Source organism: Vigna radiata, chromosome 1, assembly GCF_000741045.1.
Source record: "Vigna radiata var. radiata cultivar VC1973A chromosome 1, Vradiata_ver6, whole genome shotgun sequence".
Lineage (NCBI taxonomy): Eukaryota > Viridiplantae > Streptophyta > Magnoliopsida > Fabales > Fabaceae > Vigna > Vigna radiata.
The window spans coordinates 19,382,983-19,400,686 of NC_028351.1; the positions used below are offsets into that span (position 1 = coordinate 19,382,983).

The following is a 17,704-nucleotide window of genomic DNA, read 5'->3' on the forward strand; positions in this document are numbered from 1 at the left end:
TTGGTATTTGATCGTATCCATGCATGATAAGTATTAAATATTCCTATCTTACAATCATTTTTCCAAAATTTTCTTAAAAACAATTTCACCCATTAGAGAGCTATGACCTATATATGCACAAAACTAGCATAATTCGTTGAAGCATCCTCTTCACTCTCTTCACCGAATCTTCTCTTCGTAAGCCATTGCAAGTGAACTCAAATCATATTTAATGATAAAGATTAAAGATATGAAGTCAAATCATACTTAATGAAACTGATTAAGGCTATTCAACATACAATTTTTTCTATTAAAATCTGTTTCTCTTCCAAATGCTGATATAAATTTTCCCTCACAAATGCTGTAAAATAAGCATTTCATCTCATGAAAAAATGTGGCTTAGCAGGAAAATTATCTTCCTTCAAACTTTACTGTGTTTTTTCTTAGTTGAAATCAACTGCAAAAGACTGACTGAATACAAATTTGTTGTGAGTTTGTGACATCGTAAACCATTATCTGGCTTTGCATCATCAAAATTCTTCATTGGTTTTTTCATTTTCTGTTAGTTTGTCTTCCAACTCTTGTTGCATGAGATTGCATGATCATTAGTGTTTTGTTCCCTTGAAGTACTTGTAGTGTTACTACCTACTATTATATATTAGTTCAGGCTCACTGTTATGCGTGTAACTAGTTTGATAAATGTGGCAGGTTAAAGAAGCTCCTTATACAAGACTCTGCAGCAAGAAACCCATATTGACAGTGAATGGACAATTTCCAGGCCCAACTATTACAGCCTACTATGGTGAAACGATATATGTAAATGTTCACAACGAGGGGAATTCCAACATCACCTTGCACTGGTATGGATTTCATAACCATAGAAGATTTGGTGATATTTGAAACAAAAAAGAGCGTATAATGTGTTTTAAGTCCCTTGATTTTCAGTCAAAATTGTCCTGGTTGAACCCTTATGTTTTTTTTTTTTTTTTTATAAATGAGAGCCTCTTTATGAAACTCAAAATACTAAAGTGAAGAATGAATTCACATATTATAAAGAATAGGAGAACACCTGATAATTGTTTCTAAAATACAAGAACTAAGACTAGTTTTGATTGAAAATTGGAGAATCAGAACATGTTTTACCATCGAACAATAAGAAAGAGATCAGGTTTAGAACATTGTAATTGATGTGAGGGCAGGCATGGAGTTCAGCAACCAAGGAATCCATGGTCAGATGGCCCTGAATACATCACCCAGTGTCCCATCAAACCAGGAGGAAAATTCAGGCAGAAGTTGATCTTTTCCTATGAGGAAGGGACCCTATGGTGGCATGCTCATAGTGACTGGGAAAGAGCCACAGTTCATGGACCTATCTTTATATATCCAAGAAAGGGTGAATCCTACCCTTTTCCCACACCTGATGCAGAAGTGGCCATAGTATTAGGTATGAAAATCTTTTACCCTATTCCTTTACCCTTTTAAGAATTTGTCTTCACTTTTTTTTTTTTGTGTACATAGGAGAATGGTGGAAGAGTCAAGTCAAAGATGTTTATGAAGAATTTATAAGAACTGGAGAAACCTCAAATATATCTGATGCAATCACTATAAATGGTCAACCTGGTGACTTTTTTCCTTGCTCAAAGTCAGGTAGACATCAAGTTTTTGTTTACATTCATCAACACAAGCATACCATGACATAATTATATGTTTACAGTCATGAAAAAAAAAACAAACTAGGATAAATACAGTTTAGTCCCAAAAGTTGCAGAATTGATGCAGTCCATGACAGTTTCTGTTTATGCAATTCAATGTCTCAATGTGACATTATAACAAATTAGTTCTGCCTTCACTGACCAAATTTCAGAACCAAATTTGTCATGATATTAGATAAATTTGAGGAACAAGTTCAATGAGATGGAGGAGTAATTTGTACTTAACTAATTAGTGGATTGAATTATATACATGGTTTCAATGACAAAATCAATACAATCACTATATTATTTCTTGTTTGAATTTCAGAAACATTCAAGTTAAATGTACAACAAGGCAAGACCTATTTTCTGCGCATTGTGAATGCTGCAATGAATCTCAATCTGTTTTTCTCTGTTTCAAAGCACAATCTCACAGTTGTTGGTGCTGATAGTGGCTACACTAAGCCACTGACAAGAGACTACATAGTCATAACTCCAGGGCAAACAGTGGATGCACTATTGCATGCAAACCAAAAACCTAGTGACTACTACATGGCTGCAAGGGCATATTCAAGTGGATCAGTTCCCTTTAACAATGCCACAACCACAGCTAGAATACACTACATGGAGAATCAGGCTTCAACAAAATCTCCCCCATTACCTTATTTTCCTGACTATAATGACACAAAAGCAGCTTTTGACTACTATGTTAGCCTCAAGGGCTTAACCGAAACATACCCTTATCAAGTCCCTAAAGATATCACCACTCATATTCTAACCACCCTTTCAATTAACACACTTCCATGCCTTGAAGACCAAATCTGTGCAGGACCAAATGGAACACGTTTAGCCTCTAGCATGAACAACATAAGCTTCAATACCCCCAGATTTGACATCCTAGAAGCTTATTACTATCACATCAATGGGGTGTATCATAGGGGGTTTCCCAGATTTCCACCATTGGAGTTTGACTATACTGCAGAGTATTTGCCTCTGGTCCTTCAGACACCAAAGAAAGGAACCAAGGTTGCAGTTATTAAATATGGTTCAACAGTAGAACTTGTTTTTCAAGGGACAAACATGGTTACTGGGATAGACCATCCAATTCATGTCCATGGGTTTAATCTCTTTGCTGTTGGATTTGGGTTTGGGAATTTTGACAAAGAGAAGGACCCCATGACCTACAATCTCATTGATCCTGCTCTTGTCAATACAGTACTAGTGCCTAACAATGGTTGGGCCTCCGTAAGGTTCCATGCTCTTAACCCAGGTATGTTGCACTGGAAAATTCTTCTTTTTCTTAAATGCCATTTTTTATGTATATCATCAATGTATGCATTTATTTTTAGTCAATAACAGTAATGCATTTGTTGAAAGAGTGAGATTATACTTGGATGAAATTGTTTTAATAAATGACATATGGTTATCGACATGAATGAAAGACCTTAAAGTAGGTGAGATTGTTAGTGAGAATATTTGAGTGTGATGTTTTATGTTCATATATATATATAATTGTATCCTGAATTGTAGGGGTGTGGTTTGTGCATTGCCATCTAGAAAGACACCTCTCATGGGGCATGGAAACTGTGTTTATTGTGACCAATGGAGAAGGTGATGCTACATTACTACCTCCACCTCCAGATATGCCACTCTGTTGAAGAACATTCCTTGGTAGAAAAAAAAAAACATGTAATGAACATTGCCACATGCTGGCATGCTTGTTTTAACTCATGATTTGGCTAGTGTGCTTCCAAAGTTAGTTGAATAAAGTTTTGCATGTGTTGGGTTTTTATTGCAAGAAAAAAGTTGCATGCACAACTCTATTCTCTTTTAAGAATCAGGGGAGAAATAAAGTGAAGAAAAATGTATATGTTATAGATTATATAGTTGAAATAAGAGAGAAAAATATATAATGTTAATCCATGGTATGCTTTTAACATAAAGGTGTTTCGTATGTGATTAATGTTATTCTAATTTCATTTTTTTTTAAAGTAGTGTTTTCTTGTTTTTTTTTCATCAACTTATCACTTATGTCTATTTTAACTGTATGGTATTTTTAAGGTATTTTTTAATATCACATAATGATTTTGTTGATAATTAGGGAAAACTCAATTGCTAAATTTTAGCGAAGTCTTTTCTTCTCACCATTTAAGTTTTTTTTTTAATTATTAGTAAATCACATTTGCTTTATTTTGCTTTAGAAAATTAAAGGTTTAAATCCTTGGACCGTCTTCATATTTGTTGAAAATCTCAAGTAGGTTCTTGTTTTTCGAACTGATTTAATTGGGTCCATATATTTATAAATTTGAGCCAATTAAGTCTTTTCCATTAAGTTTTCACATACGGGTTAAACTGTGATGACATGTTTATGTTGATGTGCATTGGTTGATTATGTGAAATTTTTATTTAAATTAAAGGATTATGACATTGCAAAATTGAAATAGTTTATACTAAAATAATAGATTAGGGATTGAAAAGGGTCATAGAAATAGTGAATTGAAAAGGAAATTAGGGATTTGGAATTCGAAGACTATTAACCACTGGGCGTTCTTCATCGAGTCAGACCATGGGCCTCGCCGCCAGCCGCTAGCCACCAGCGAATCTCTCTGCACCACCACCATATCTTTTTCTCCTTTAATCCCTTTCTTCGTTTATACATACATATTCACCTCATTCCAATACGCACAAAGTTCGAAAAATGAGGATCCACTTAAGATTCCTCAACAAATATGAGGATGACCTAAGGGTTTAAACCAAAATTAAAAGAAGTAAACTAGAGGTTTCAAAATGGCTAACCTGGTCTGACCCAACCCAACCCACCACGGATTGGCCACTTAGTGAGCCAACCCAACCCGTCTCATTTATTAACGAGCCAAAAAAATTTGAACCCGACCCGACCCACCACGGGTTGGTGGGTTAAACGGGTTGGCTCATTAGCTCACTTAACTTTTTTTCACCCTCTTCTTCTGAGATTCTTATAACATGTTACTTTGATCGATCAAATTGAATAATAATAATTGGACCAATTGATATAAAAGAAAATGAAACAAAATAACTATATTGTTATATATTATAAGCTATCAAGCATAAACTTTTGCCAATTTAGTTTAATGAGACATACACCATCGTTTGAGCAAGAAACTACTTATAGCCATTAACAAAAATATATAGCAGATGAGAACTTTTGGATAGACAACAGCATAGCGTAGCACAAAAAGCTCTATTGTGAAGTAAAGGTTATGCGTTTTGAATAATTAATTTAATTAATTTGATTTCAATAAAAAAAAAGATTTGAATAATTAATTTAATTAATTTGATTTCAATAAAAAAAAAGATTTGAATAATTAATTTGATTTCAATAAAAAATAGGTGAGTTGGTGAGCCAACCCGGCTTACCACGGGTTTAACCCAAGTGAGTTGGGTTCTTAGCGAGCCAGATCAAAATTGGCTCGCATCAAAATTTTCACATCTTTTTCCAACCCAACCCGGTTCAAACCTGTGGTGAACCGGGATGGCTCACGGATTTCAATCCATTTTGACAACACTAAAGTAAACTACACTATCTTCACCAGAATATATATATATATATATATATATATATATATATATATATATATATATATATATATATATATATATATATGTTCTTTCTTTATACTCATTAATATTTTTTAGGGTTAAATATGTTTTTTGTCCCCTAAGTATCACACGATTTTGGGTTTAGTCCCTACTCGAAACTTTGATTGTTTTTAGTCCTCATAGTTTTGAAATTCTTATGTTTAATCCTTAAAGTTGGATGGCGTTAACTTTTGCACAAACGTGGCAAAAGACGAGCCAACTTTCCTTTTTCTCTCTACCACGTTGCTTTTCCTTTTAGAAATTGATTACCACGTTATCACTGGCCATTCCAAGCTCGTGAGCATCCAATCTTCGTCGCCGACTACCGCTTCGACTCCGTCACCGTCGGTAGTGAGAGATTTCTTGGAGGCGTACAATAAGGCGAGGACGGCGGTGGGCGTTGACAAGCTACTATTTGAAATGAAATTCTTAACCCATATAGGTAATATCTTATATCGTTGAATAATAATGTTTATGATCTTGGGTTGTTGAGAAAATGACCAAATAAATAGGTCTATGGCAATATTCATGAAGATCACCTGTAAACTTCATTTTTAACAGGTTATTAACCTTTAAATTTAACTGCTTTTGAGTTAATACACTGCACGTTGATGTTCTTTTTGCAAGAGTTATTGGTTAATGTCGAATGTGATGATGATGAAGCAGCAACATGATGGAGATATTTATATACATAGTAGTGATACATTATGATTTGCATGTTAACAGACACATCGGCTTGGATATCTGTAGCATAGTGGTTAGCTCGGTTTTCATGCTGAAATTTGAGAAGCGAGGGTTGTTATACATCAAGCCAAGAAGCGTTTCATGCTCCTTTTGAGTTCTCAGTTTCCAACACAGGTATCTTCATTGTCGATGACATTGTAGTACAAGGAAGATACCATTCCATCAAACTTTGAAACTACTTGATGAGTTGATAAGCCACAATATCGTTGCCCCATATGAGCAATAAAGATATCGACGATCTTCTTGAACATTGAGTCTTCTTGGATCAGTGGTTGCTCTACAAACTCAACCAGAGGCATCCACTGCATCACATCACACATAACAGTTTTTTGAAACTCAGATCAGTCAAACTTTGAATGCAACAAGACACATAAGGAACAACAAGGACATGAGTTAACCACCTCCGAAAAAGTTTCCATTAATTGTCTTCATGAGTAAGAATATCTCACCTTTGCTACTTCAATTTCAAGATCATCAACAATGACCTCACATGACAGGGGTCTTAGCATGCAGATGAACAACAAAATCTAACTTCTCAAAGGCCAAATTATGAGCATGCCTAGAATTGATGATGAAATTCATTAGACCTTGAAGATAAATACAACAAAACTGTGGCGGTACTGAAATAAAAGGTAAATCATGTACCACTCTCACCATACTGGATTCTGTCACTAAGACCTTGTTCACTTGAGTGGATTTGGGGGAGAGTAATTGAGAGGATTTGAAGATAATTTTTTTGTTGTTTATTTGAATAGATTTAGAGGTGAGTGAGAGTAGATTTGGAAGTAAAATTTGTGAGAATTAGTGTAGGATTTAATTTATATGACAGATTAAAAAAATTTACTTCCAAATTCACTCTCACTTACCTCCAAATTTATTCAAATAAACAACAAAAAAATTTATCATCAAATCCTCTCAATTACTCTCCCTTAAATTCACTCAAGTGAACAAGGCCTTAGTTATAAAACTACAACTACAAATTCTGAATGTTGTTGCTATATATGTTTGTTAGTTCATATATGTTAGTAACTGAACAAATTAGATTGGGCTAAACAATGTTTGCATTCTAAACTTATAGGTAAGTGATAACAAGGCTAAATAAGGACCTTTAAGTCAGTACCGTTCTGTATTAAATATGAAGATAAAGAAAAGGATACATTGAAGGAAAGTAGAGACAACATGGTCATGCAAAGGTAGAAAAAAAGGGTGAGAAATTTGCCCTAAAGACATAGGAAGCGTTTTACTTCAACAATAAGAGTCACAAGTGTGTACAATATTAGTTTTTACTTGTAAATTGTAATTCAGAATCAGTTTTTCATTCTTGTGTCTCAATCACCATCCATTAGACTTGCTTGATTCAATACAAAGAGTCACAATTATTGAAGCAGTATTAGTGAAATTTACTATATTACAATGTTAACACTTATTGTCATAATTCAAAACTTGAACAACAAGAGTTAAAAGAAAGCATAAAGGTGTATAGTAAAAAAGTGAAAGGAAAGAGAAGAAAAGGTAATGCTGAGGTATTATTTTTTGAGTTAAAAATGTTAGAGCAAGTGCATCTCACTAGTAAACATGCTTTATTGTATATACAAATAGAAAGATGTCATTTTAATTGCATAAATTATTTTTGGATGTTTTAATCTTTATTTGTGCAACTAAAATTAAAACTTTATTAATCCAAAGATGCAAGAATTAAAGCCCAAAATTTAATTGAGTTTATTCAAGAAAAGGGCTGAATGCACCCTATTTTTACAAATGTACAATCCTCTTTTCTAAACCAGACCAAAGCCCAAACACTAGACTTTTTCTGCTACACCCTCCTAATTCCCCATACACCCCCTCCTACCATTCCTAAATCAGATTGCCTAAGGTCATGCCACGTGGCAGCCCACCACTAAACAGATCAGACCACCCAGATGATGCCATATCACTGATCCTTTCACTCACTAGAGAACCAATCAGAACATGCCACCTCAGCCCACTTGCCATGTCATCATCTCCTTCAACCCTTCTCCAGAAACCCTAATCCTCCTCTGCACCGCTGCACACTCTGCCACTTCCTAACCCTAGGCCGCCCTTCTTCTTCCACGACCAATCACCTTCGCATTCAAACCGCCGGTAGCCACCACCATCGACCTAGTTTCGCCGCCGCGACTATCACCACAGAAATCTCCTTCATCAATCTGGATCGTCTTCCTCGCGTCAGAGAACCCAGTTTGCGCTGCCGTCTTCTCCAACATCGCGCAAACATCTTCACTAGGATACCACCAACGTGCAAGCAGTCGCCCATTGCCGCAACCGTGCTCACCTCTACTGTGTCGCGAAAAGCTTCAGGCCACCATCATCTTTCTCGCCTCAACCATCATCGTGCACCACCAAACCGTCGCGATACCCAACGCGTCGTCGCGCCATCAACAACAGTGAATCGATCTTCAACCATCACCACCATCTCGCAGCTTCTCCACCACCTGCAACCAAAATCAAAAATAAAAAATTCCCAATCAAAGAGCGTCGTTGTTCGAAGGCCAATGCGCGAGTCATCTTCTTCGCATCTCGCACCTGCATCAAACCCAGACCTGCAAGCAAACCAGGAACTAAATTCAAGCACCGTCGTATAGCATCGTGGAGATCTCTCACGTGTTCTCGCCACTGGAAGGGGCATTACCTGTATCGCAGACGCGGAAGCAAAGGAGCGAGAGTTTTCCCCTTTTCCCTAATCTGAAACCCTAATTTTGGATGGGAAAGGGGCTTACACGTGGCAGACATTCCATTTGGTCAAAACTGGTCAACATTGCTTAAGTCTGGTTAAGGTCTGGTCAACAGAGGGGCTTTTATGCAATTTGGGTAAATTCAAAAGGGGCTAGAGTGTAAATAGAGGAATTTCAAGGGCTTTTGTGCAATTTTGGAAAGGCAGAAAAGCTAAAAGATAAATTTTAGTTGTTGAATTAATTTAATTTGGCAATATCAATAGAAAATATCTTCCAAATAATGTTATAATATCTAAATTTAGTTATTTGGAAGATATAAGATAAAAGATTCTATCAACTGAATATTCAGAGTCCAAGCCCAATCAAGCCCTATATAAAGAGACTCAAGGGAGACAGAAAGGACATCTTCATTCATTCATTCACCACTACTTTCTTTCTCTTATTTCATCATGTATTCTACTCCATTCATGGAGAGCTAAGCATCTAGGACTATTCTGTTGTAATTTCATTATGGATTCTAAGGTTAAGTGAATTAATGCAATTGTTTATTTTGATTATTGATTTAAGTTGTTCTCTCTCTATGTCTTTCATCTCTCTGTCATATTAAAAGCAAAGATTTTTGCATCAAAATGTGTTTGAATCTACATGTATATTAATTACATGAGTTCTAGGATTTCTAGGTTTAATTGAGAATCTACTTTGATTTAATTTAGGAACTTTCATATGATTAAATGGTTTTTACTATCAATTGAGAATGCACTTTGGTCGGTAGTAATAATTTCAACTATAATCAATTGAGAATTTACTTTGATTGATTGTCTTTTAATTTGGTTAGGAGATTTAAGAATAGACATGATTAAACANAATAGAATTTGATTGAGAATGTACTTTGGTTGAATTTATTGTGAATAATCTAAAAAAGTCTTGCATTTGATTAAGAATGTACTTAGATTAACTGCATGATCGCCCTCAAATTAATTAAGAATGTACTTTAATTAATTTGAAATTTAAACAATAATCAAATGAACAATGATCTGTGAATGACCGATGAAGAATCTATTTTGGAAAAGCAATGGAATTAGCTTGTTTCTTCATAATAATTGTTTTTAAGTTTCCTCTTTGTTCTACAACTTTCTTTAAACATTTTCACATTTATTCATAAGCATTGCATAACATTCATAAGAGTCAGATATTCGAAAACAATTCCATGTTCGTTGGGAGATGACTCAGGGTTACTTTAGCCTTATCTATTTTCTTGAATACTACTTGGCAATACTGAAGTTACCTTGAAAAGTAGTATTAATTTGATAGCTTCAACGACAGCCTATTACCTACTTTTTACCTTTGATCTATATTTATAGTTTCAATCATGGGCTTTGGATTAACGAGGCTTTAAGCAAGGCCCAATCACGGCCTAATTGCCCCTAATCAGTGCTTTACCTTAATCGTGTTTGGAAGCTTACCTATTGTGGTCGTCCGGCCTTATCGCTATCCAGGTATCGTCCGATGACCCTCTAGGGATCCCTAGTACAAGAATGAATCATTTACTTCCATATTATCTATTAAAAAAACTTAATTGTTTTATATATTTTTTATCCTGCACATGTCATTTTGTGGTTAACAATTTTTGTTTGGAAGTATCTATACTTAAGAATTTTCCATTTTAGGAATTTCCCATACATAATCAATATTGTTTTGCCTATTATCAACTTCTACTGACCGTATGACTCAGTTTTTTTAATTCATGATATATTCTTGCACACAAAAAATTTAATATTATTATAAATTTTGACTACAAAAGAGTTATTCTCAAGTATATTATATTTTTCATTAATCTATATTATCTGTTCAATTTGTTTCATAGCCCTTTTAAGAAGAAAACAGAAATGTTTGTTTCATTGGTTTTACTTAGTGATCTTTAAAACCTAATAAATGATTATTACCCTCATTTTAATCTTTATTTATCATTATGATAGAGAGACTAATCAAATCAAATAAGTCCGAGAAAAATTAATTGGCTTTCATTAAATTGGATTAACGGGTTAACTTTCTTATGAGCTGTCAGTGTGAGCTAGAGTAATTTTAATCCATTCATATTGGGTTTACCTTGTTGGAAAATTACTTTGAATTATAAAGAATTCAACAATCTCTACGACTATCGTCCTGGATGGCCCCTAGAGGGTTGTAGAGTTTAACAAGAAGAAGGCCATCGTGGTTATGGAGCACCGACAGAAGTGGTGGTGGTTGTGTAGGGATGGTGATGCCAGACTAGCTTCTCTTGGTGAGTTTAAAGGGATGGAACAACGATACATAACAATGCGTTTTATGGTGCGCCGGCAGAACTTGAAGGAATGGTGATTAATTCGACGAGAAACCACGACTGAGCTTTGTTATTCAATAAGAGGGTTCTTCCTCCGTCGAGCATTGACGACAGGAAGTCTCAAACACAAACACTATCGTTCTCATAAGATAGCAAATGCATTTGTTTTTCGGTAGCCTAACTCATAAGAACTCTATGGTTAAGCGTGCTTAGCCTAGAGTAATTATGGGATGGCTGACCTTCCGGGAACTTTTCTCGAGAAGTGTGTGAGTGAGGACAAAACACACTGGAAAGCCTCGTGTTGATCTGTGGGGGCAGTCAGCAGTCCCTGTAAGTTGCCGGCGGGGCGTTACATCTTGGTTTGAGATAAGAGACTGGACGTAGGATTGGTAAGATCCGAACCAGGGTGAAAATTAGGGATTGCATGAACTGGTAATTAGGGACAGGCTTATTGACCGAGGGATCAGGTTTAAGTGTTTTCATGAGAGACGTTACAATTAATGAATAAAACGGAATTCTTATATACTCTAGAGGAAACTTGGTGAAATCTAACCCTAATAGCATAACCTTCTCATATAAATCAACCTCCGTTCATCTGTGTGCTCTTTTGCCACTAATCAATTGCAATTTATTTTCTTTATTATCTTTGCACCACAAATCCATGATCTTCGTTATTGTAAGTCTTAGTTAATCTTGTTTTCAAACAACTGTTCAGCGCTAAGAGTCCTCTGGGATACGATACTTGGTCTTACCATTTTATATTACTTGTGCGACTCGGTAAACTTGACGATTTGGCCAAACAATCGTTTTTACCAGCACACAAAGGTGGTCTGTTTGTTGAAGCACCTTCACCAAAAGTTTGAAAACAGGAAGCCATCCCCAAGTTTTATAGTCGAATTAAATGAAAATAGAGTCGACTAAATTTTAAAATATCTTATGAAAACCAGCTTTGATACCAATTGTTAGGAAAACAGGTAAGCTTCATTTACACCAAGAGAGGGGGTGAATTGGTGTTATTTCAAAAACAAAATCTTTTCGCAATCTTTAAACAAAAGTATAAATCTTTTTTATCTTTCTTGAAATGAAGTAATGAAAATTTCAATGTAGCAGAAAAACGTAGTTGACTGCGTAGTAGATATAGTCGACTGAAATAAAGAGTGCAGGGATAGTGAAAATCAAACACTGGTTTTTATACTGGTTTGGCCAACAATGCCTACATCAAGTATCCTTCCAACCCAGGAAGCAAATGCACTATATAGGTTGCAGTTTTTACAACAAGGAATTTATAGAAGACCTCACGTCAAAAATATAAATTTCCTCTCTAACCCAAAACCAAAATATAGCTGCAACAACAAAAACCATACTTGCAGCAAGAATTCCCTCTTTTGCAATCTGAACCCACGTCGAACAATCCTCAACATATAACCAACACTCTTCACATGATGCCAAGCCTAACACAACAGACTTCACAGGTTGCCAAGCCTTCAATCAATGTAGCAGTCTTCACAGGATGCCAAGCCCTTAAAGATCAATCAAGAAGCATCTTCTTCGTGCAGATAATGATCAAGCAGTCAACACAATTATCTTCTCCCTTTGAATCTCTCTCAAGATAGAAAGCCACCGTCTTCTTGGAGAATTCTTGGAGCTATTAAAACAGAGAATTCAATCTGAAACAAGAAATGAAAATATCAGATCATCAAAAGTCTCTTAACAACTCGTGTTCATCCTATTTATAGTTTTCTGTTAGACAGATTGCTTCTCAATTGAATAGCCTACTAATTCAGTCGACTGTATTAAAACAATTATAACAGACAGTCAACATATAGGCTTTCAGTCAACAAAAATCAATGCACATTCATTACAGTTGACCAAGTCATCAATGCTTAACTAACTTTCCAAAATATAACCGTTGGAGCGTGTAAGCATAACAAAATTCCAAACAGATCAGTAACACAGTCGAATATGCTCTAGACAATGTCGACTGACACAGGTAAAAACACTTTGAAATTCTTTTCAACTCAAAATATCACATAACATTGATTCTCAAAATATGTACAAAGATTTTAGCATAGTCGAATCCATTGTGAGTGTATTCGATTGGAGTAGAACTTTGTCACACAATTATAAGTTCATAAAGGTGCTTGTGATCTTTCACATCCAAAAATGTGAAATAAAATGTTTTTAATCAACCAGTTCATATTCCACATACAAGCATGTTCCACAATTATATCACACAATCAATCAAAGGAACATACATCAAAGTACATCAAAACATGTTCAGCAGATATGTCAAATAATTTAGTATAAGAACAGGTAATGCAGCAATATGTTTATTGTTATTAAGCATTGTGTTGTCATCATCAAAAACTAGTTTGATATAGATTTTGTGTTGTCAACAATCTCCACAATTTCCCCCTTTTTTGATGATGCACAACCATGTTTGTACAATTCGACACATGAAAGAGTAATAGCATATAAGCAACAGTTCAATCAATTCAATTACTCTGCATATTCAACAAAAATATCAAGCAAATAAAGTATGAGATAGCTATTCTCCCCCTTTCACAAAGCATATAAACTTGCTCTCATATTCTTATGTATATCTCTCCCCCTTTGTGCATTAACAAAAAAGGAATGCTTCAGATATTTATGCAGATTTGAAAAACACCGAGATGCATCAGAAAGATATGCAGTTTGTAAAACACAATGATGCTCTCAAAATCACAATTTCATCACAAAACAATATAAATTCCCCCTGAAATGTAGGTGTGTGATGAAACAGTGTGTAAAACAATGATACTCCCCCTGTCATTATGCATGAGTAACAAAATCAATTGAAGTGCATAATGTAGTATATCACAGATTTAATAGTTTAAGCACATAGTTGTATCAAAGTCAGAATATCAAACCATATAGATATGAAATGATACAAACTTCAACAATCTCACAATATTATCTCAATTCATATATTTCCACAGATAAAATCAAAGATAATAGTAGATTAATCATGATTTAAGCAAACAGTAAAGATAGAACTAGATTCCAGAAATGGAATTCTTAACCCCTTTTGACGCAGTCAAATGCTTTAAATCATCAGTCGAATGCATTGCTTTTGCAAATGTTGAATTCCAATTGTAGATTTCCAAAGCAACGTCCTTCCTGCAAAACCTTTCAACAACCTTTTCTAGATCAAGCATAATGGTTAAGAAAGAATTATTACCAATTAACAACAAAATTCAATATGTAAAGATGCATGACAGAATAAGCATAGTTGACTTCAAACAGGACATAGTCGAATTAATCATCTTACACTACTATCTTTTAGAATTCCCAGTTCATTTCGAATTGTAGAAAATCTTTCTTTGTTCAGAGGTTTTGTAAAGATATCAGCCCATTGATGTAGACTATCAACATACTCAATTTTGATTTCACCCTTATTTATATGATCTCGAATGAAATGATGTCTTATTTCAATATGCTTAGTTTTCAAGTGTAAAATAGGATTCTTTGTTAAGTTTATAGCACTAGTACTGTCACATTTCAAAGGAATGTTTTCTATCTTAATGCCATAGTCCTCTAATTGACTCTTTATCCAAAGAAACTGTGCGCAACAACTTCCAGCTGCTATGTACTCAGCTTTTGTGGTAGATAAAGCCACACATGCTTGTTTCTTTGAATGCCAAGAGATCAATGATGATCCAAATAAGTGACATGTGCCACTGATGCTTTTTCTGTCTAGTTTGCAACCTCCAAAATCAGAATCACTGTAACCATTTAGAAAAAGATTTGTGCCATTTTGATACCATAGTCCAAGGCCTTTAGTACCTTTAAGGTACTTTAAAATTCTTTTTACAGCTGTAATATGTGATTCTTTAGGAGAAGATTGAAATCTAGCACAAAGACAAACACTATGCATTATGTCAGGCCTACTAGCAGTAAGATAAAATAATGATCCAATCATACCTCGATACATTCTTTGATCAATACTTTTTCCAGACTCATCTAGGTCCAAGTAGCAATTTGTTGCTATGGGAGTTGCAACATCTTTGTAGTCCAGCATCTTGAATCTTTTCAGTAGATCATTGTAATATTTGGATTGATGAATGAATATACCATTGGTTTACTTCACTTGTAGACCAAGGAAGTATGTCAATTCTCCTATCATGGACATTTCAAATTCTTCCTGCATGACTTTTGAAAATTCTTTGCACAACATAGGGTTAGTAGAACCAAAAATAATGTCATCAACATAAATTTGCACATACAGTTTATCCCTATTTGAGCTTTTTATGAAAATGGTGGAATCAACTTTTCCTCTTGAGTATCCTTTCTTTATAAGAAATTCACTTAACCTTTCATACAATGATCTTGGTGCTTGCTTTAATCCATATAAGGCTTTCTTCAGTTTATAAACATTATCAGGGTATTCAAAATCTTCGAATCCAGGAGGTCGTTCAACATATACTTGTTCCCTGATGTGTCCATTACAATTTGAATTTCATGGTTGATGCAATAGCTAGAAGTATTCTAATTGCTTCTAGTCTGGCTACAGGAGCATATGTCTCATCATAGTCGGTTCCTTCTTCTTGACAATAACCTTTTGCGACTAGCCTTGCCTTGTTCTTTATGATTTCACTTGAATCATCCATTTTGTTGCGGAAAACCCACTTTGTACCAATGACTTAGAGATCAGGTTTTCTGGGTACAAGTTCCCACACATTTTTCCTTGTGAATTGATTCAACTCCTCTTGCATTGCCAACATCCAATTTTCATCATTTAATGCTTCCTCAATTTTCTTAGGTTCAATTTTGGACACAAAAGCAACGTTCATGCAGAATTGGTTCAATTGTCTTATTGTAGAGACCCCTCTTGACATGTCACCAATAACATTGTCAGTTGAGACATTTCTTGGTACCTTCCATGCTTTAATCGACTCAACTTTAGGAGATTCGTCTTGCTCAACTTCATTTTCTTTCTCAATAACTTCTTCAAGAATTTCTTCATCAACTGAATTTTCATCTTCTTCGGCAGAGTCTCTAATTTGTTTAGAATGATTTGGAGCCATAATGAACTCATCAAATGCCACATGAATAGATTCCTCCACATTCATAGTTCTCTTATTGTATACCCGGTATGCCTTGCTGTTCAAGGAATATCCTATGAAAATTGCTTCATCAGCTTTCGAGTCGGATTTCCCAAGACTTTCTTTGCCGTTATTCAATACAAAACATATGCTTCCAAAGATTCTCAAGTGTGAAATATTTGGCTTTCTTCCTCTCAGCAGTTCATAAGGTGTCAGCTTTAGTATAAACCTGATGATTGTTCTATTCAGTACATAGCATGTTGTGCTTACTGCATCTGCCCAAAAATATTTTGGCATGCTCCTGTCATTCAACATAGACCTTGCCAATTCTTCAAGTGCTCTACTATTTTTCCTTTCTACCACTCTATTCTGCTATGATGTTCTAGGTGCTGAGAAGTTATGTATGATTCCCATTTCAGCTAGATAATCATTAAATTCCTTATTCTGAAATTCTCCTCCATGATCACTTCTGATAGCCTTGATCTTGAGATCCATTTCGTTTTGAAGAGCAGCAACAAATTGTTTGAAGACTTTAAGTGCATCATTCTTGGCTGCAATGAAATAAGTCATTGTATATCTTGAGTAGTCATCCACAATGACTCGTATGAATTCCCTCTGAGACTCTTTATTCTGGATGGTCCAAATAGATCCATATGAAGCAACTGCAGAGGCTTCTTGGTTGACATTTCACTTTTGCTTTTGAATGGTTGTTTGGTTAACTTTCCTTTTTGACAAGCATCACATAACCTGTCGGTTTTAAATTGAATCTTGGGCAGACCGCTTACCAATTTCTTGGAGACGAGCTTATTAAGTTGACTCACACTTATGTGAGCTAATATCTTGTGTCATAGCCAAATGTCTTCTTCTTTAGTCATCAGACACACAACAGATTCAAATGAGTTATCAGTGAAGTCGATTAAGTAGATGTTGTTCATCCTTTTTCCCACAAGCAGTAACTCATTTGTTGTCCCGTTGCTGATCAGACAGTATTTGGGTTCGAAGGTGATCTTTAATCCTTTGTCATACATCTAACTGATGCTAAGAAGATTGTGTTTTAACCCTACAACAAGCAATACATTTTTAATTTCATAAGATGAAGGAGTTTTTATTTTACCTATACCGATGATTCTTCCTTTGTTGTTATCACCATATGTAACATGACCAACGACTTTATACGAAATATCTGAGAACTTTGTAGGATCTCCAATCATATGTCTCGAACACCCGCTATCGAGGTACCATGTGGGACTTTTTGACATCATGATCAGTTCTTCTTTATTCTTGACTTTCTTGGCATCAGCAGACTCATCTTGATTGTTCACCTTTTTCAAGAACTTTGTAAATTTTTTGTCCAACAAGATTGATTTTTCCATCTGTGAACATGGTTCTTCATCTCGGGTTACCTGGCATTCCAAGTTTCCTTTTTAAAAGTTTTCACAAAAACCATCAGTTATAGATTTTGACTTCAAATTACAGGGAACAGATGCAATATCAATTTTAAAATCATAAGCTCTTTTTGAATGCGAAACAGAAGCCATCCCCAGGTTTTATAGTCGA

General features: G+C 35.1%; 2 protein-coding genes across 2 annotated transcripts; one reads left to right on the top strand and one right to left on the bottom strand.

Moving 5' to 3' along the window:
* The first annotated feature begins 218 nt into the window (after positions 1-218).
* LOC106758810 (laccase-15-like) lies at positions 219-3,689 on the top strand. The gene is made up of 6 exons (XM_014641802.2): positions 219-467; positions 688-839; positions 1,179-1,423; positions 1,498-1,626; positions 1,999-2,940; positions 3,201-3,689. Exons 1-6 carry the CDS (start codon positions 372-374, stop codon positions 3,326-3,328), a joined length of 1,692 nt encoding a protein of 563 aa, XP_014497288.1. The 5' UTR covers positions 219-371; the 3' UTR covers positions 3,329-3,689.
* Positions 3,690-8,467: 4,778 nt separating this feature from the next.
* LOC106758820 (uncharacterized mitochondrial protein AtMg00810-like) lies at positions 8,468-15,123 on the bottom strand. Its single transcript, XM_014641813.1, has 3 exons — positions 14,595-15,123; positions 8,595-8,611; positions 8,468-8,503 (listed from the first exon to the last, which is right to left on the bottom strand). Exons 1-3 carry the CDS (start codon positions 15,121-15,123, stop codon positions 8,468-8,470), a joined length of 582 nt encoding a protein of 193 aa, XP_014497299.1.
* Positions 15,124-17,704: the final 2,581 nt, after the last annotated feature.

Bases quoted from the DNA above. Each gene is read 5' to 3' on its own strand.
- LOC106758810 (XM_014641802.2), top strand. From the start codon at position 372: ATGTGGCTTAGCAGGAAAATTATCTTCCTTCAAACTTTACTGTGTTTT. The intron at 1,424-1,497 runs GTATGAAAATCT...TTGTGTACATAG, and splicing joins AGAAGTGGCCATAGTATTAG to GAGAATGGTGGAAGAGTCAA. The intron at 2,941-3,200 runs GTATGTTGCACT...CCTGAATTGTAG, and splicing joins GTTCCATGCTCTTAACCCAG to GGGTGTGGTTTGTGCATTGC.
- LOC106758820 (XM_014641813.1), bottom strand. From the start codon at position 15,123: ATGCTGGACTACAAAGATGTTGCAACTCCCATAGCAACAAATTGCTAC.